At 40.1% G+C, this 21,295-nt stretch overlaps 1 protein-coding gene across 1 annotated transcript in view; it reads right to left on the bottom strand.

The window, feature by feature from the left end:
• The window catches only part of ZNF385D (zinc finger protein 385D), a 335,124-nt gene that overhangs the window by 231,216 nt on the left and 82,613 nt on the right, over positions 1-21,295 (bottom strand). The window contains exon 2 of the mRNA XM_082655440.1: positions 10,362-10,504. Coding sequence (XP_082511566.1) covers positions 10,362-10,504 — 143 coding nt within the window. The remainder of the gene's footprint in view (positions 1-10,361; positions 10,505-21,295) is intronic.

Below are 21,295 nucleotides of genomic sequence, written 5' to 3'. Positions count from 1 at the left end.
TCTTTAGTTCTTCTAGGTCCTTGTTAAATGTTTCTTGCATTTTCTCTATTCTATTTCCAAGATTTTGGATCATCTTTCCTATCATGTTTCTGAATTCTTTTTCAGGTAGACTGCCTATTTCCTCTTCATTTGCTAGGTCTGGTGGGTTTTTACCTTGCTCTTTCATCTGCTGTGTGTTTTTCTGTCTTCTCATTTTGCTTATCTTACTGTGTTTGGGGTCTCCTTTTTGCAGGCTGAGGGTTCGTAGTTCCCATTGTTTTTGGTGTCTGTCCCCAGTGGCTAAAGTTGATTCAGTGGGTTGTGTAGGCTTCCTGGTGGAGGGGACTGGTGCCTGTGTTCTGGTGGATGAGGCTGGATCTTGTCTTTCTGGTGGGCATTTCCACGTCTGGTGGTGTGTTTTGGGGTGTCTGTGAACTTAGTATGATTTTAGGCAGCCTCTCTGCTAATGGGTGGGTTTGTGTTCCTGTCTTGCTAGTTGTTTGGCATAGGGTGTCCAGCACTGTAGCTTGCTGGTCGTTGAGTGAAGCTGGGTGCTGGTGTTGAGATGGAGATCTCCGGGAGATTTTTGCCATTTGATATCATGTGGAGCTGGGAGGTCTCTTGTGGACCAGTGTCCTCAAGTTGGCTCTCCCACCTCTGAGGCACAGCCCTGATGCCTGGCTGCAGCAGCAAGAGCCTTTCATCCACATGGCTCAGAATAAAAGGGAGAAAAATAGAAAGAAAGGAAGGAAGGAAGGAAGGAAGGAAGGAAGGAAGGAAGGAAGGAAGGAAGGAAGGAAGAGGATAAAATAAAATAAAGTGAGATAAAATAAAATAAAGTTATTAAAATAATTATTAAGAAAAAAAATTTTTTTAAGTAAAAAAAACCAAAAATGGACGGACAGAACCCTAGGACAAATGGTGAAAGCAAAGCTATACAGACAAAATCTCACACAGAAGCATACACATACACACTCACATAAAGAGGAAAAGGGGAAAAAATAATATATCTTGCTCTCAAGTCCACCTCCTTAATTTGGGATGATTCGTTGTCTATTCATGTATTCCACAGATGCAGGGTATATCAAGTTGATTGTGGAGCTTTAATCCGCTGCTTCTGAGGCTGCTGGGAGAGATTTCCCTTTCTCTTCTTTGTTCTCACAGCTCCCAGGGGCTCAGCTTTGGATTTGGCCCCACCTCTGCTTGTAGGTCACCAGAGGGCGTCTGTTCTTCGCTCAGACAGGACGGGGTTAAAGGAGCCGCTGATTAGGTGGCTCTGGCTCACTCAGGCTGGGGGGAGGGAGGGGTACGCAGTGCGGGGCGGGCCTGCGGCGGCAGAGGCCGGCGTGACGTTGCACCAGCCTGAGGCGCGCAGTGCGTTCTCCCGGGGAAGTTGACCCTGGATCCCGGGACCTTGGCAGTGGCGGGCTGCACAGGCTCCCGGAAAGGGGGTGTGGATAGTGACCTGTGCTCGCACACAGGCTTCTTGGTGGCGGCAGCAGCAGCCTTAGCGTCTCATGGCCGTCTCTGGGGTTTGTGCTGATAGCCACCTCTTGCGCCCGTCTCTGGAGCTCCTTTAAGCAGCGCTCTTAATCCCCTCTCCTCGTGCACCAGGAAACAAAGAGGGAAGAAAACGTCTCTTGCCTCTTCGGCAGGTCCAGACTTTTCCCCGGAGTCCCTCCCGGCTAGCCATGGTGCACTAACCCCCTGCAGGCTGTGTTCACGCCGCCAACCCCAGTCCTCTCCCTGACCGAAGCCCGAACCTCAGCTCCCAGCCCCGCCCGCCCCGGCGGGTGAGCAGACAAGCCTCTCGGGCTGGTGAGTTTACTCGGCAGCGATCCTCTGTGCGGGAATCTCTCCACTTTGCCCTCCGCACCCCTGTTGCTGCACTCTCCTCCACGGCTCCAAAGCTCCCCCGCTCCACCCGCAGTCTCCGCCCGCGAAGGGGCTTCCTAGTGTGTGGATACCTTTCCTCCTTCACAGCTCCCTCCCGCTGGTGCAGGTCCCGTCCCTATTCTTTTGTCTCTGTTTTTTCTTGTTTCTTTTGCCCTACCCATGTACGTGGGGACTTTCTTGACTTTTGGGAGGTCTGAGGTCTTCTGCCAGCATTCAGTGGGTGTCTATAGGAGCAGTTCCACGTGTAGATATATTTCTGATGTATCTGTGGGGAGGAAGGTGATCTCCGCGTCTTTCCCGCCATCTTCCTCAACTTCTCCGTGTAAACTGAATTTAATTGACATCTCTCTGAACCAAACAAATGGAGATGTAATTAACACTGTTTCTGTTAACTCTAATCCTGGCTGAGGGAGGGGAGGCATCCCCGTAGCTGGATCAGGTAACAAAGTACAGAGCCACAGGGGCAAGCCAAAGTCAAGAATAATTTTTGAAAAAACAGGAGACAAAATGTGCCAGTAAATATGGTAGTCTTTCCATTTTAAAGATGGAGGAAATAAAGATCCTAAAGGCTATATATCTGAAGATAACAAAAAGTTGAATTTGAAATTTTCTATTTTGAGTTCTGTATTTTTGTCATTCACCTGTAATATTATAAATGCATGTTTAACCTGTAGAATAATCTCTGTATGTTAAGCATACTTAAATTTGTCCTTTTAGAGTCCTAAAGTGCCTCACCAACATTTTTATGGTGACAGCCGTTCTGGACTCACATGAAATAGTTAATGAATAATACAAAGCACTGATTTTAGAATACATTCTATAGGCAATCACTGGGATTTTTACATCACTGTCCTTTTATATAATGGGAGTAAATAAATATATGAGCCAACATAAAATTATAAATGCATATTAAGGGGATGGCTTGATGCTATGTTCCCTTATATTTCCTAATAATTGCATAAATTAATAACTTCAGTTAAATAGAAATAATCTAACGTATGAAGCAGTATTTAGATTTTTAAATTTTTCATTGAGACATTTCCTCCCTTTATGTTTCATATGATACAACTGTAATGACTATTTCTCCTCTATTAGTTTTCTGTCAAGCATTTTTCCTATCTATCTATCATCTCTCTATCATCTGTCTTTCTATCTTTCTATCATGCATCCATCTACCCTCCACTCATTCATTGAAGAAATGTGTGTTGACAGACACAGAAAACAAACTTATGGTTACCAAGGGGGAAAGGGGGTGGGGGAGGGATAAATTAGGAGTTTGGGATTAGCAGATACACACTACTATATATAAAATAGATAAACAACAAGATCCTACTGTATAGCACAGGGAACTATATTCAATATTCTGTTATAAGCCATAATGGAAAAGAATATGAAAAAGATATATATCTATATCTATATATATATCTATATCTGAGTCATTTTGCTGTACACCAGAAAGTAACACATTGTAAACCAACTACGTTACAATTCAAAAAAAAAAAGACATGTGTATTGAGTCTTTGTGATATCCCAGGCTCTATAACTTAATGAAAGAGATAAATTTGGAACCGATTACGGATCCCAAATTAAACCTTAACTTTTACCATATAGCTTTCCTTGGCCATCTCCAAGTCACCACTCCTTCCCTTGGCCTCAGGTAGCACTTATTTTCACAGGACTTTATTTAAGGATTTAATTACTGAGTTCTTTATAGAACGTTTTAACTATTTCACCGCATGCTTGCATAGACCTTATTGTCTGATGCTTGCATAGACCTTATTGTCTAATGTAGTGGGGTTTTGTTGTTTTGTTTGTTTGTTTTTTGCGGTACGCAGGCCTCTCACTGTTGTGGCCTCTCCCATTGCGGAGCACAGGCTCCGGACGTGCAGGCTCAGCGGCCATGGCTCACGGGCCCAGCCTCTCCGCTGCATGTGGGATCTTCCCGGACCGGGCCACGAACCCATGTCCCCTGCATCGGCAGGCGGACTCTCAACCACTGCGCCACCAGGCAAACCCTAATGTAGTGTTTTTATATCTAGATGCTTTACCACCTGCTGATAGAAGAGTATTTTCAAGAGTGATGAATCAACTGGGTTGATGCCATAGTTACAAAGACGATTCCTCCCACTCCTCCTGTTCTTTCTCTTGTATTTCCAGGTCTACTAGAGTGTCAGACAGATAGCTGGTGCCTAACAAATGCCCAGAGAGTGAATCAGTGAGTAAGAGATGAATTACCTCTTCTCCCTCCTCATCCTCTCCATTATACTTACTAGTACTTTCTTTACAACAGATACTTTTGATGCAGCTATTTTTAGGAGGCACAGTTTTCAATCTATAGAATTTTTCCAGTGGTCTCAAAAGTTTGTAGAATGAAGAAAGCATTGAACGAATAAACGAATGAAAAACTCATTCCTGTATTTTTCTCGCCAACAATTTGGAGATTGTGACACACATAAAAGCTTAAAAATTTCACAGCAAAATTTTGCTTTTAACCAGTTGGGATGCAAGGGATGATTTCAGGTATATGGTGCATACTAAGCATTCAATAAATGGCACCTATGACCAAAGTCCTGAACAATGTCACCCTATAAGGAAGGCTCCTAGTATTTCTGGGAGCTAAAGCACACCGTAGAAGGATCATGCCTGGGGTAGAGCTGCAGCTACCAATAGCTTCAAATGTCCCCAACGCCCCACCACACATACACCAAAAAGCAAGTTCCACAGTGGCAGAGACTTGGCCTGTTAGTTTTGCTGTGGAATCCTAAGGGCCCAGCACATAGTAGGCCCTCAATAAATATTTGTTGAGTGAATGAAGAGATACTCTGCAGAAGCGTTTAAGAAGTGTCCAGTGTATGTAGTCATTCTCCTGGCTTTCCCTCCCTCTACCCACATATGTTCAAAATCTCAGGCCCTATCCCTGAACTACTAAATCACAATTTGCATTTTAACACGATTCCCTTGATTCTTCACATGCATCCTAATTATGAGAAGCACTCCTATAAGACACATCAAGTTCACTTTCCTGCCCCCCCACCAACTGATAAAATTTCTGAACCCAAACTAATGCCACATTCAAGTTTATATGGCTGGTTGCTTGTAGGGTCAGTGTTTTTGAAAACTAAGAACTGGAGTCAGATGCTAGGATTTGATCTCTCTCAGCCTCTTTCTTTTCCCCCTTTCTTCCTCCCCATTTGCTCCCTCTCTGGCAATGAAGTCATATTACACAGAGGAACAGGACAGAGTCAAAATTTCTAGGCTAATTTACTTTTTTTTTTTTTACTGTTAAAGAATATTAGCCAGGGCAGACTGAAAAACAAAATAGTCATCTCCTGTTTTTGCACACCTTGCTGCCTCTTTGCACTCTGCATGACCTCCTTACACTTCCTTGTGAATCTTCTGGAAGAGACAAGACTCAATATTTGCTGAGTATCTGGCTTACACAGGTGCACTAGGTCGAGCTTACTCATTTAATCTTTATGCCAACAAGATATATAGTCATGGGAGGAGAGCACGGAGTCAGGTTCACTGTCAGCTCCCATCAACATGTCCTCCAAAACTTGTACTTTTCAATGACATTCTCAATGTTCATTATTGTCATGACTACTGAGCAGAATATGAAGAAAATATGTTAGAGACATGAAAAACAAAAAGGCAGTTCAGAGACCTTTGGAGAAAACTGTCAGGGAGTATAGCCATTTTTTACAGGTTAGCATCAATCTAAACAATATCCCAAGGTCTTACCCAAGCCCATTCTCTGCTTCCATTTCCAGCATTTTAAAACTCAGCTACCTCGCTGATAGCAAACCTAAGAGATAGCTAGCCACTATCCTTTTCTGGCACAGGACACTGGGGCTCTGATGGACTTAGCTTCTTGCCCAAGATTGCAGAAACTTTTAGCTTTTCTGATTCTCAATAGTCCTTTCCTTTCTGCCATCATGTCAAGTCTTCTGTTGGCAACTCAGCACTGCTTCCGCTCTTATGTGCTCCCCCTTACATCCTAAAGACAGGAAGCCTGAGGTGTACGTTCCCACAGATCTCGGCCAGCAATTTTCACTGCAAGAGCCCACTAAGTACTCGAGATACACGTCTTTCAGATATCACATTAGTGAAGCTGTCTTATCGTGTCCTACTGGGCGGCACGTGATCTTTATTTGCCGAATTACAGATGATAACACTGATCATTTGAGTCAGATGGTGCCTGCTAGTTTTCTCCACTGTAAAGTTCCTTTTTTTCTTTGTAATTAGTAGGTATTTGTGTGGAAATATCTGGAGACTGTGTAAATATCCTGTTCCCTATATGTCCCCTGGCTGAATAACTTGAATGTTTGCCAAATGCCAATTTTTTATTTTCATTTTTCCTCCTACATTTATTCACAGGCATTCTACTGGAAGTAAAAGCTTTACCTTCTCTGTGTTTAATTATATCTGTGTGGAATCATGGATTCCTATTTTATTCAATGGATTATAATCTATTGTTATCTTTTTTAAAAAAAAATCCGAAATCGTGGGATTTGGATGAAAGTAACTGGGATTACTGGGCATCCTGTATTTCTGCAACTTCCCGACTCCGTGAAAGCAAGTAGAAAAACCAAGAGCCAGCAACAGCCTTCCCTGACCTTTGTTTGCCCAACACCTCCAAATGTTTTTTAAGCATCTAAATCCTTCTATTAATTCCCTTCCTGTCAGCATGCCTAGAATAGTTTCTATTTTTCTCATCAATCCCTCACTAAGACAAACGTAAGGACAGCCTTTCACTCCTGTCCTTGAGCAGCCATTCTATCCTAGACATCATTCTCTATAAAAGCACCCATATTTATAAATATTTATTTATTTGTCAGCTTCTTCTTTATAAACTAAATTATTTCATGGTAGAGGTCATAACATAAATTTTGTTATCACTATTCCTAGCACATAGAAGATGCTTGATAACTAGCAGTTGACTGAATGGACCAAGCTCACACTACTTAGAAAAGAAATATTTCATTACTAAATACCAGGATTGGTTCCTTTCCAGAAATGCACACACAGAATGGGATCACTGAGATAAGAATGGTCCTAAGCACTGAAACTCCAGTGAAGAGATTGAAGGATAGAGTAGGGGTATATGAGGAATTAAAGGAAAATTTCTCTTGTCTGAAAGCTACTGGAACAACCAGAGATACAACATCCCTAGGTCAAGGGAATGGCTTCTGTTGCTATTCCTTAAAGTTGGCTTTAAGTATATTAAGGGATCCTAATGATTTTATTGAATGTCCTTTTATATATCCATAGCCCAGGTCATATCCTACATCTGTTTTTCTTTCTCTCATAACTGTGTGTGTGTTGTTTTGTTTGTTTGTTTTGTTTGTTTCTTTGTTTTTGCAGTACACGGGCCTCTCACTGTTGTGGCCTCTCCCGTTGCGGAGCACAGGCTCCGGACGCGCAGGCTCAGCAGCCATGGCTCACGGGCCCAGCTGCTCCGTGGCATGTGGGATCTTCCCGGACCAGGGCACGGACCCGCGTCCCCTGCATCGGCAGGCGGCCTCTCAACCACTGCGCCACCCGGGAAGCCCTGTGTGTGTGTTTTTTTAACAGATGTTTCATGATTCTTCCTGACTCACATCTGAACCCAATGGTTTATACTCTTATTTAAGGGCAATAATCTCAGATATTCACGTGTGTATTTTGTTACATGTATATAACTGAAATTTCTTTCCTTTACCATTCTGCCACACTTTATCCCAAATAGACCATTCTATACTCATATACTCAGAGAAGAAATATAACAGGAAAACAGTTTCTGATCACCATGGACTTTGTTTCAAAAGGTCAGATGAAAGAAAATTGTGGGGTGGGAAAGAGGTAATAGCAGTGTCACACATCTAGGCGGGAGGCACCGCTAGAGCCTCACCAGTTTGTGTGTTCAAAGTCAAGAGTTTGGGCCTAAAAGGCCATGCTCACTAGGGGCTCATCATACCATGATTGCCTATGTGGACACATAACTTGATGAACAGAGGAAGTCTCCCACCAAAAGCTGGGTGGATAATCTGTTAGATTCTAGAGCCTTAGCACACATCCTGAAACCATTAAATTTCACTTCCCTACAGACTAATGGAATGGGCTTTTGAGCCAGAAATAAAATCAACTTACAGCAATCAAATGTTACATTTAACACACCCTGAATTTGTAGATTGAGAATCACACCTGCTACAAAATCCAGAACTCGGGCTGTTACTTAAAGAGATGCTCTATATCATAATTCTCAGTCCAAAACTACCAGATTGGGGGCTTTGCAACCATTCCACTCAGTTGGAAACAAAAAATGGCTTAATCCATGACTGGCTGCAGCTTGACCAGCACTAGAAGGAAATAACCAACAGGTGGAGCAACAGAGGGTCTCTTGGTTTAAATGGAAGAAATAACAACACAAGTCCAAATTATCATAGAAGAAAAAGAATCAAGTAAAGCTTTGGCAATCAGTTAGTCAATGAACCTCCAAATTCAAAATAAGGATTTACAGGCTATTTATGAATATAATACCTGTCATTAAAGCAATGATTATTAATGCTGAGCCCTGTTCTAAATGATTTAACCCACATAATCATGACCACAAGCCTACAAAGTAGGTTATTAGTCCCATTTTACAGACAAAGATATCGAGATACATAAGGATTATGTGACTCACCCAAGGTCGTGATGATGGTGAGTAGCAGCTCTGACTTGAACCCAGTCATTCTAGCTCAGAGTCCAGCTTGACCACCATGCAATGCTGTCTTTGCCCACAAAAGCTCAACTACTTTGAATGGGATAACCCCAAAGGAAGAGATTAGCAGGTCCACTCCCTTTATTTTAAAGATGACAAAACAGTACCAAAGAGGATTAAGACATTTGCTCAGTGTCCTATGGCTCCATATATCACTCATCTTTGTTTTATGACAAATAATACTCATTGCCAATCAAATTAATCATTTTGCTTTTCATGTTTCCCAAAGGGCAAATCAAAAGTTTAAAACCCAGCCTTTTACAACCTTCCAGGAATTGTACCTCAGCTTCTCTAGAGCTGATATGAGACGTGAGGGACAGGAGGCCAAGTAGTCTCAGAGGCCAGGTAAAGCACCCTGATGGATCATCTCCAGGTGGCAGGAAGCAAAATGGTGCCAAGAAGCCACTTAACAGTGGAGCAGGCAAAGAGCTCAGAGAGAGGAAACCCAGGGACTTTACTGTGGTCATTCAGGAAATTTGATTCTGAGCAATTTTTTCCTCTACTCTTATTGAAATACCTAGAATTAGAAACCTCTACTTTGGAAATATGATATTTATGCTGTTCTATTTTGGTTCCATCAATTTCAAAATAATATTCCTATGGAAAATCCTTCATGCTCCCCAAAGCAATGAAATCACTGTGATTTTCCCTTGTCCTTTAGTAAAGGCTAGTATGTAACCATACCATCTCCTTGGCAGGTCCAAAGTCCCCATGACAAAGCATGATTAAAATAAATAAGACCCACTTCTGTCTCCTGAAGGAGAATGATCTAATTGTGGGCAGATTTTTTTAAAATCCATCATGGGGGTAAGAAATCTGTTTTATTTAGCTCACTGGGCATTCAGAGACCTTGCGTCCTAATCCCCTTCACCTTGGTTGTGTTGACATGTCCTGTCATTGATAAACTCAGACCTGCATTATAACAACGGCTGAGAGCTGAATCAGATGATATTAGAAAAAAATGTCACTCACTGGCTTCTAACCTTTTCAATCCTTATTTCTATTTCCATCCTAGGAATATTCTCACTGCTTGTACAAAAAAAGATGATGATAAATAAGAGGAATCTGTCCACGTATAAAGACATGCTTAAGAGTGAAAACAGGTAAGTATTGAACTTTTGTTGAGAAGGCTGCTGACAAAGCCCCCAAAACAAGGTCATTTAAGAAAGACTTAAGTTGAGGAACTGTGCCTGAGCAGGAAGAAAATGAAATGAAAATTCTTGGTACCAGAACCCTACACTGTTTTAAGTTAAGAGAGAAAATGTGCTGAATACATGGAATGTATCTCTAGTGTGATTATAAGGGTCCTCTTTATTAAATCAGAAAAGAAATAACAGATTTGAAAATTAAAGTAAAAGGTCCAGAGAGAAGAAACACATGTTTAAGTTTTTAGACATCTACTTGAATTTGAAGGCTCTCTAACACATTCATTAAATTTCAATTAAATTGAATTTGGCATGGAAAATAAACTAATAAAATCATTAGTGTTGTCCAAAAAGACACTAAAAGGGAGACATGAATTCATGATCAACCTAATCAGATTACATCTCTTTTCATTTTCCCTTTGAAGGAGCCTGGCTCCGGGGACCTTACACAACCAGGCAGACAACTAACCCTGACGTGCTTTCAGACAATCTATGGAACAAAGCATAGAGTAAATGAGAGGTAGTGAGCAGCTCACTCCTGGCCCTTAAGGTTTTCCAGTACCTACCACCCTGGCATATGCAGATGATGTGGGACTTACCGCATTAAAATTGGGGAAGAGGTTGACTGCGGCCGCAGTGTCAAGAGGAAAGGGAAGAAACGGTTTAATATCCAGCGATGGTTGCAAAGGAGGGGCTGGTGGACGGACCAGGGCTGGGAGAGCGGGGCTCTGGCATGTACCACCTGCACAGAGGAGAACAAAGGGAGCAATCAGGGACATGGTGCATATTAAACACACAACACACAAACACCAAGGTCTCTTTTGAGACCAAAAGGCCAGCTCTATGGGTCACTGGAAAAAACAAGACATGGAGTGTATTGACCTCAACTGGAAACCGGCCAACGAGCAGATGTGCCATTAAGCAGAGAAAACCAGTTGAGCTGCTCCTTTTTCCCTCTTGGATTAAAACTATCTGGTTACATAAGGAATTGTTAACATTTCAAACATTTCATACTCCCCAATCCATCCTTCTTTTCCTGCCTACAACCCGGGACTGAGTCAGCTACAAATCTATAAGCAACATCCCTTGATTCAAAGGGAAAACCCCTCCAATGCTCCCCCATCCCTCTTTGAAAACTAACTCCTGCTCAAAATATACATGCAGTCTGAGGGATTCTTTTACAGAGCTGCTCTTTTCCACCGCATCCAAAACTCTGGCAGCAAGATGACATGAACCTGGCACAGAAAAGAAACTTAACGCAAATGCAGGCAGCTGTACCTTACTTCCCTGGCAACTGGAGGGTTAAAACCAGCAAATCCAGCTACATATCATGTGATCCCTGAGCTATTTAGCACCCCTGTGGCTTTAAACATTCAAGACTAGCTGCCCCCTTCCTTCCCAGTCATAAGTAGGTGGAATTTAGAAGGTCACCAATGAGCAGGCAATGGAATATTATGGCAACACAGACAGCTCCCTTGCATACCAGTGGGCAAAGGCTGTTTGCAAGGGACTCCTACCTCTGCCCCCTGTTCTAGGATTCCACTGCATTCAGAAGCTGAAAGGAGCCCATCTCCCTGTTATGTCTCTCATACTTTGGTAACATTCCAAAGCATCAATTGGCTGTTAATTAAAGGCTGTTTGAATCCTAGGAAACTGTTAAAATATGCCAGCATTCTTCTAATCTGAGAGGCAAGCAATGGACTGTAAAAACCTGCTGGTGAGAATCCAAGAAGCATGAGGAAAACAAAATGCACTAGAATTATTCCTTTCTCATGGAAAAGAATTCCAGGAGACAGAAAAGAGAAGATGGCAGAGTAGGAGGATGCGAAGTTTGCATCTCCTGACAACTAGGGCACCTACCAGGTGCTGGTGCAGGACCTCAGACACCTAAGGGGACAGGGGGAACCCCCGAGTGAGTGGGTAGGATGTGGAGTGGAGTGAGAGGGGAGGAGAAGTAGAGGCGGGAGGGGACCAACACACCTAAGGAGCAGTTGGGGGAGGGGAGGGGCCCACTCACTATGAGGGGATCAGGGGGACATGGAGAGATGTTCGGGGGATCAGAGGATCAGAAGGGAACATGGCCAGCATCTCCTCTGCCCACTCGGGTCCTGGACTAAACCTCCGCACACCAAGACCCCCTCCAGCTGTGTGGTGCTGAGCCTAAGCCCTGCCCCCCACACCCCTAGGGCCTTTTCTGGCTGTTTGGGTCCTGAGCCTAGGTCTGCCCCCCACCCCACCTAAGCTCTGCCACCCCGCCTAAGCCCCGCCCCTCACCTAAGCCCCGCCCCACCTAAGCCCCACCCTGCCTAGGCCCTGCCTCCGCCTAAACTCCACTTCCCACAGCCACGGCCTTTTCCGGCCTTTTTTTTGTTGTTTTTTTCTTGCTATTGTGGTTCTCTTTTACCTTGTTGTTGTTTCATTTATACGTTTATTTTTTATAACATATTTTTTATTTTTCTAATTTTATTTTACTTTTATTCTTTGTTATTGTTCTATTCCTTTTTGTCTTTGGCTGTGCCACCTGGCTTGCGTGATCTCGGTTCCCAGGTCGGGGGTTGGGCCCGAGCTCCTGTGGTGGGAGCTCTGAGTCCAAACCGCTGGACTAACAGAGAACCTCAGGCCCCAGGGAATATTAATCGGAGTGAGGCCTCCCAGAGGTCTTCATCTCAGCAACAAGACCCAGCTCTACCCACCTGCCTGCAAACTCCAATGCTGGAAGACTCAGGCCAAACAACCAGCAAGACAGGAACACAGCCCCACCCATCAAAAAAAAAATGAGATGGCAAAAAAATATATTACAGACAAAGGAACAAGGTAAAAACCTACAAGACCAAATAAATGAAGAGGAAATAGGCAACCTACCTGAAAAAGAATTCAGAGTAATGATAGTAAGGATGATACAAAATCTCAGAAACAGAATGGAGAAAATAAAAGAAATTTTTAACAAGGACCTAGAATTTAAGCAAACAGTGATGAACAACACAATAACTGAAATTAAAAATACTCTAGAAGGAATCAATAGCAGAATAACTGAGGCAGAAGAATGGTAAAGTGACCTGGAAGATAAAATAGTGGAAATAACTGCCGTGGAGCAGAATAAAGAAAAAAGAATGAAAAGAATTGAGGACAGTCTCAGAGACCTCTGGGAAAACATTAAACACACCAACATTCGAATTATAGGGGTGCCAAAGAATAAGAGAAAGAGAAAGTGTCTGAGAAAATATTTGAAGAGATTATAGTCGAAAACTTCCCTAACATGGGAAAGGAAACAGCCACCCAAGTCCAGGAAGCACAGAGAGTCCCATACAGGATAAACCTTGGTAGAAACACACCAGGACACATATTACTCAAACTAACAAAAATTAAATTCAAAGGAAAAATATTAAAAGCAGCAAGGGAAAAGCAACAAATAATATACAAGGGAATTCCCATAAGGTTTTCAGATGACTTTTCAGCAGAAATTCTGCAGGTCAGAAGGCAGTGGCAGGATATATTTAAAGTGATGAAAGGGGAAAACCTACAACCAAGATTACTCTACCTAGCAGGATCTCATTAAGATTCAATGGAGAAATCAAAAGCTTCACAGACAAGCAAAAGCTAAGAGAATTCAGCACCACCAAACCAGCTTTACAACAAATGCTAAAGGAACTTCTCTAGGTGGGAAATACAAGAGAAGAAAAAGACCCACAGAAAAATACCCAAAACAATTAAGAAAATGGTAATAGGAACACACACATCGATAACTGCCTTGAATGTAAATGGATTAAATGCTCCAACCAAAACACACAGACTGGCTGAATGCATATAAAAACAAGACCTGTATATACGCTGCCCACAAAAGACACACTTCAGACCTAGGGACACATGCAGACGGAAGGTGAGGGGATGGAAAAAGATATTCCATGCAAATGGAAATCAAAAAAAAGCTGGAGTTGCAATTCTCATATCAGACAAAATAGACTTTAAAATAAAGACTATTACAAGAGACAAGGAACAACATTACATAATGGTCAAGGGATCAATCCAAGAGGAAGATATAAGAATTGTAAATATTTATGCACCCAACATAGGAGCACCTCAATACATAAGGCAAATGCTAAAAGTCATAAAAGGGAAAATTGACAGTAACACAATAATAGTGGGGGTCTTTAACACTCCACTTACACCAATGGACAGACCATCCTGACAGAAAATAAATAAGGAAACACAAGCTTTAAATTACACAACAGACCAAACACACTTAACTGATATTTATAAGACATTCCACCAGAAAATGGCACAAAACACTTTCTTCTCAAGTGCACATGGAACATTCTCCAGGACAGATCACATCTTGGGTCACAAATCAAGCCTTGGAAAATTTAAGAAAATTGAAATCATATCGAGCATCATTTCCAACCACAACGCTATGAGATTAGAAATCAATTATGGGAAAAAAACTATAAAAAGCACAAACCCATGGAGGCTAAACAGTGCACTGCTAAATAACCAAGAGATCACTGAAGAAATCAAAGAAGAAATTTTAAAAAACCTAGAAACAAATGACAATGAAAACACAATAACCCAAAACCTATGGGATGCAGCAAAAGCAGTTCTAAGATGGAAGTTTATAGCAATTCAATCTCACATCAAGAACAAGAAAAATCTCAAATAAACAATCTAACCTTACACCTAAGGGAACTAGAGAAAGAAGAAGAACAACAACAACAAAAAACCCAAAGTTAGTTATTAGGAAAGAAATCATGAAGATCAGAGCAGAAATAACTGACATAGAAATGAAGACAACAAAAGAAAAGATCAATAAAACTAAAAGTTGATTCTTTGAAAAGATAAACAAAATTGATAAACCTTTAGCCAGACTCATCAAGAAAAAAAGGGAGAGGACTGAAATCAATAAAATTAAAAATGAAAAAGGAGAAAAGGAGAAATTACAACTGACACCGCAAAAATACAAAGGATCATAAGAGACTACTACAAGCAACTATATGCCAATAAAATGGACAACCTGGAAGAAATGGACAAATTCTTGGAAAGGTACAACTTTCCAAGACTGAACCAGGAAGAATTAGAAAATATAAACAGAAAAATCACAAGTAATGAAAGTGAAACTAATTAAAAATTTTCCAACAAACAAAAGTACAAGACCAGATGGCTTCACAGGCGAATTCTATCAAACATTTAGAGAAGAGCTAACACCTATCCTTCTCAAACTCTTCCAAAAAATTGCAGAGGAAGGAACACTCCCAACCTCATTCTATGAGGCCACCATCATCCTGATACCAAAACCAGACAAAGATATCACAAAAAAGAGAAAATTATAGACCAATATAACTGATGAACATAAACACAAAAATCTCAAAAAATACTAACAAACAGAATCCAACAGCACATTAAAAGGATCATGTACCATGGGATTTATCCCAGGTATGCAAGGATTCTTCAATATACACAAATCAATCAATGTGATACACCAATATTAACAAATTAAAGAATAAAAAACATGATCATTTCAATAGATGCAGAAAAAAGTTTTGACAAAATTCAACACCCAGTTATGATAAAAACTCTCCAGAAAGTGGGCATAGAGGGAATCTACCTCAATATAATAAAGGCCATATACAACAGACACACAGCAAACATTATTCTCAATATTATTCTCAATGGTGAAAAACAGAAAGCATTTCCTTTAAGATCAGGAACAAGACAAGGAGGTCCACTCTCACCACTACTATTCAACAAAGTATTGGAAGTCCTAACCATGGCAATCAGAGAAGAAAAAGGAATAAAAGGCATATAAATTGGAAAAGAAGAAATAAATCTGTCGTTGTTTGCAGATGACATGATACTATACATAGAAAATCCTAAAAATGCCACCAAAAAACTAATAGATTTAATCAATGTATTTGAAATAGTTGCATTCCTATACACTAACAACAAAATATCAGAAAGAGAAATTAAGGAAACAATCCCATTTGCCAATGCAACAAAAAGAATAAAATACCTAGGAATAAACCTACCTAAGGAGGCAAAAGACTCGTATTCCGAAAACCATAAAACACTGATGAAAGAACTCAAAGATGACACAAACAGATGGAGAAATATACCATGTTCTTGGATTGGATGAATCAATATTGTGAAAATGACTATACTACCCAAAGCATTCTACAGATTCAATGCAATCCCTATCAAATTACCAATGGCGTTCTTCACAGAATTACAACTAAAATTTTTACAATTTGTATGGAAACACAAAAGACCCTGAATAGCCAAAGCAATCTTGAGAAAGGAAAATGGATCTGGAGGCTCCCTCACTTCAGATTATACTACAAAGCTACAGATATCAAGACAGGATGGTACTGGCACAAAAACAGAAATATAGATCAATGGAACAGGATAGAAAGCCCAGAGATAAACCGACACACTTATAGTCACCTGATCTATGACAAAGGAGGTAAGGATATACAATGGAGAAAAGACAGTCTCTTCAATAAGTGGTGCTGGGAAAACTGGACAGCTACATGTAAAAGAATGAAATTAGAACACTCCCTAACGCCATATATAAAAATAAACTCAAAATGTATTAGAGACCTAAATGTAAGACCGGACACTATAAAACTCTTAGAGGAAAACATAGGAAGAACACTCTTTGACACAAATCACAGCAAGATCTTTTTTGATCCACCTTGTAGAGTAATGGAAATAAAAACAAAAATAAGCAAATGGGACCTAATGAAACTTCAAAGCTTTTGCACAGCAAAGGAAACCATAAACAAGATGAAAAGACAACCCTCAGAATGGGAAAAAATATTTGTAAAGAAAGCAATGGACAAAGGATTAATCCCCCAAAATATACAAACAGCTCATGGAGCTTAATATCAAACAAACAACCCAATCCAAAAATGGGCAGAAGACATAAATAGACATTTCTCTAAAGAAGACATACAGATGGCCAAGAGGCACATGAAAAGATGCTCAACATCACAAATTATTAGAGGAATGAAAATCAAAACTACAATGAGGTATCACCTCACACCAGTCAGAATGGCCATCATCAAAAAATCTACAAAAAATAAATGCTGCAGAGGGTGTGGAGAAAAGGGAACCCTCCTGCACTGTTGGTGGGAATGTAAATTGATACAGCCATTTTACATTCCTTAAAAAACTAAAAATAGAGCTACCATATAACACAGCAATCCCACTACTGGGCATATACCAGGAGAAAACCATAATTCAAAAAGACCCATGTACCTCAGTGTTCATTGCAGCACTATTTACAATAGCCAGGACATGGAAGCAACCTAAATGTCCATCAACAGATGAATGGATAAAGAAGATGTGGTACATATATACAATGTTATATTACTCAGCCCTAAAAAGGAATGAAACTGGTTCATTTGTAGAGATGTGGATGGACCTAGAGTGTGTCACACAGAGTGCAGTAAGTCAGAAAGAGAGAAACAAATATCGTATATTAACGCATATATGTGGAATCTAGAAAAATGGTACAGATGAACCTATTTGCAGGGCAGGAATAGAAACGGAGACATAGATATGATGTGTTTCTGATGAGAACAGATATGATATCTGATGAGAACAGATATGTGGACACAGGGGGGAAAGGGGAGGGTGGGAACATTGGGAGTTTAGGATTGACTTATATACACTACCATGTGTAAAGTAGATAGCTAGTGGGAACCTGCTATATAGCACAGGGAGCTCAGCTCAGTGCTGTGTGATGACCTAGATGGGATGGTGGGGGTGGAAGGGAGGTCCAAGAGGGAGGGGATATATCTATACATAGAGCTGATTCACTTCGTTGCGCATCAGAAACTAACAGAACATTGTGAAGCAATTATACTCCAATAAAAGAATAATCATAATTTTTAAAAAGGAAAAGTGAAGAAAGGCTCCTGTCTGTGTCACTTCCTTGCCTGCCATCTTGCTTTTAAAACACAGTAGAGGGAGATTCCGTACAAATTATCTTTAGAAATCTCATGATCAGTTCTCGTCAACTGCACACAGACCATCATCTTGCCCTTCATCAGTTACCCGAACAAAGGTTCAACATTTAAAAAATGATTCTGTAATGCTAAATCCAATGCTATTGGAGCAGAGTATCTACTAACAAGGTGGGTGACTTAATACCTAAAACAGAAGCCATCAGCACAGGATTTAATTAACCATACCAAAAAAACCATTAGCTCTCCTGGCCCTCCTGATTGGCTAATCATCTGTAGCCAAATTAACAAAAACAGTATTTTTTTCCCCACTTTTTACTTCTCTCTTGAAATGTTCTTCACCAGCTACAAGGCCAACAACAGCCACTTTGAAACAGCAAACCAATTAAATAAAAAGTAGTATGAGTCAGGAAATAGAGGGTCAATGTTAAAACAGAGATAAGAGCAAAATATAATAAGTCTCCATTCGCAAGAGGACACCATAAACTTATTTTATTGTCCACCTGGTGGTATACTTTCTTAGAGAGGGCATTCATAAAACTTTGGTGATAGACCTGTCATGAATTTAGTATTGCTACCAATTTCTCTCTCTCTCTCTTTTGTTTTTTTCCAATTTCTCTTTTGATAAAAAGTTAAAGAACCAAAATAAAATGTTGGTTGGCGCCTCTTTTTTTTTTTTTAACATCTTTATTGGGGTATAATTGCTTTACAATGGTGCGTTAGTTTCTGCTTTATAACAAAGTGAATCAGTCATACATAAACATATGTTCCCATATGTCTTCCCTCTTGGTTGGCGCCTCTTTAGAAAACTCAGAAGTCAACTAAGCTGTGGTTGAAATCAGTGGTGCGGTTTAACCTGTCCACAAGTAACAGTGAGCTTTAAATAAATCATTTTAAATATTTATTATCTGTGTCACAGGTCATGTTTTGCAAAAGATAGTCATTCATATATATCCATTATCTTGTTTGACCCTAAAATCTCAGAAATCAGCTAATGGCTAACATAATATCATGGAGAGAAAAAATAAGTTGATAAACTCTTTAGCTGTTTATGTTGCTTCCACAGAGACGTTCCATTCTTATAATTACAAGAATGCAATTTAGCAGGAACATATTCTGGAATTATTTCATTTCTATGTCCCCTCTGGTTCAGAACAGCCAAAGAGGTTCTGGAAAAGCTCAACCTTCTTTTTTTTTAATCCACCACAATGAGAGGAACAAAGAATTAAAAATACATTGATGCTATTGCTAGGGAAAGTTAATTCCTACCTCCCTTCCTCTGAGATATGTATTTCATTTACATTTCATTATACAGACAGTTCAGGGCCCTCTCTCAGTGTTACAACTGGGGTTCCCTACCTAAGGGATTAAAAACATCAAAGAAGGGTCATAAAGCTGGGGGGAAGCTGGGGATACTATTTGAGTTCATCCTTTCCTACCTATTTGAAGAGAGAAATGTAAAAGATAGTTGGAAAAGAGAGAACATGTTGACCACATAGTCTTTGGCCACTGGCTAGGCAAACCCAGGTGTACTGGATGCTGCGGTGTGCTCCCGACAGCCCCCTTCTGGACTGAGGCACACCCTCCCCCACCTGCTGGGGGACCCCCTATGGAAGACTCTCACTTGAGATCCTCCTCAAGCATTGCAGAGGTCAAAGGGAGCTACCTCACCCAAGGTCAAACTTCCTCCCCAGTGGAGGGGCTGGTAGCCCCATACAATGACGGATTCATGCAAGGGTTTAATTAGTGGCTCCTTCCCCTTGCCTCAAGGCAGGGAGACTCTGAAGCTCTATTTCAGCTCTAAAGCTCCTCACAGAATCTAGGATAGACTGAGGCCTCTGTTGTGACTGCATCTCAGTTCAACTTTTCCCTTTGCCCAACCCTGTATCTCTCACTCCTCACAGAAGATGTTCTCCAAGAAAGAATCCACTGCTGGAAGAACTTGACCTATAACATCAGAGTATAACCATTCTTTTTTTTTTTTTTTAAGAGTATAACCATTCTTGAGTCTGAGTGAAATGCTGACTTGCTTTATTCTAAAATAGGTAATTGCCTTACAGATCTATAGAGAGGCACAAGATTGAGCCTGTCTCTCAAAAATTACCTGTGACTAATATTTCTGCTTTTAAAATGAGTATAAGTTCTGAAATATTTTACTTGTCTCAATCTGTATATGCTCAGCAGTAAGAATACTATTGGCAAATAGTGTAAAATCAAAACTGGCAAACATAACATGTTTCATCTGTAAAGCAGACTAAAATATGCTCCTTGAGAAAATAGCTATTTCATTCTTTCATTTTTATTAGAATGTATTACATTTAGGACATCAATTTTTGTTTATTTCCTTTATTTTAAAATTATCCTGAACATAATTAACTTCAAAATATATGATGAATTTGTAGACAGGACTATAGGTAAAAAAGAGTTGTTTCGTTGATACCATTTACCGACAATGTTGCTTCACTCATCGGAATGTCACACTTCTGGAAATATTGCTGTTATCAATTTGAGGAAAGCATTTTGAAGCTTCCATAGGGTAGTAACAGAAAAAATACAAATTCATGCCCTTTGTATGTGAAACTCGGCCTACATCTAGTACTATGTATTTCAAACCCTATGCAGTTTTAATTTACGCAGGTTTTAAAAATTAAACCTTAATAAATTATTCAGATTTCAGAGCAGTTAATATCTCTCTATACCAAATTTCTTCTATGCCATTAAAGTTAAACTAAAAAAACAGTCATTAAGTAGAGATTAGTTATTATAGCTATATTGAGTAAGGTATTGAATAATGAAGGGAAATAAGGTACATATGATGAAGTAAGCGATCTAAACTCATGAAACTCCTCTCCGTCCCTTTTTGAAGTTTGGTTTTGTTAGTTTATATTCATATTTAGAATTCTGAATTGAACTATAGAGCAAACATATTAAATATTACTTTGGCTTTTTCACAAGACAGCTGTGTATTCACAAAAGCGTGAATTTGTGAATTTGAAAAAAATACCGGAATAACCTATTTGTTCATGAATATTTGTTAATACTATCTGAGAAAATAAGACACATTCACTTCAGAAGTTTGCATTTTTGAAATGCAAATCTAATTAAAATGTAAATTTGGAAATGTTTGTTTTAATAATTTATACAGATAAATAGGAATTCTAAACCAGTGATTGTCAGTTGAAGCTACCATATTAGAGATAATGTATATAAAGTGCCTAGCAGAGTGTCTGGCCAGTTGATGCTAAGTGAGGAGTGTTTTTTGTTTCAATGAATTCAGTAAATTCCAGAGGAGCTGTTCAGGTTGGTCCAGACACAAATCCGGGCTCCCTGAAAGAGGTCAATCAAGATAATTTTAAAAGCACCTGCCTATCCTTCACTTTTATTTTGACCCCTGCAGAAGGAGAGACTTCACAATAAGAGGCTACTTTGCAAGTCAATATTTTGAAATATTCCTTGAGAGTGGAGTAGTATTCTTTCCATAATACAACATTTTAACCTTGAACTTCTGCACTTGATGCATTCAGGTTTCATCAAATAGTCGCAGATGTCCTGTCTGACAGCTTAACCAACTACTT

This window comes from Grampus griseus, assembly GCF_964374135.1.
Source record: "Grampus griseus genome assembly, chromosome: 5".
Lineage (NCBI taxonomy): Eukaryota > Metazoa > Chordata > Mammalia > Artiodactyla > Delphinidae > Grampus > Grampus griseus.
Note: the sequence above shows the minus strand (reverse complement) of the source record. Positions and strands in the feature narration are given on the sequence as shown.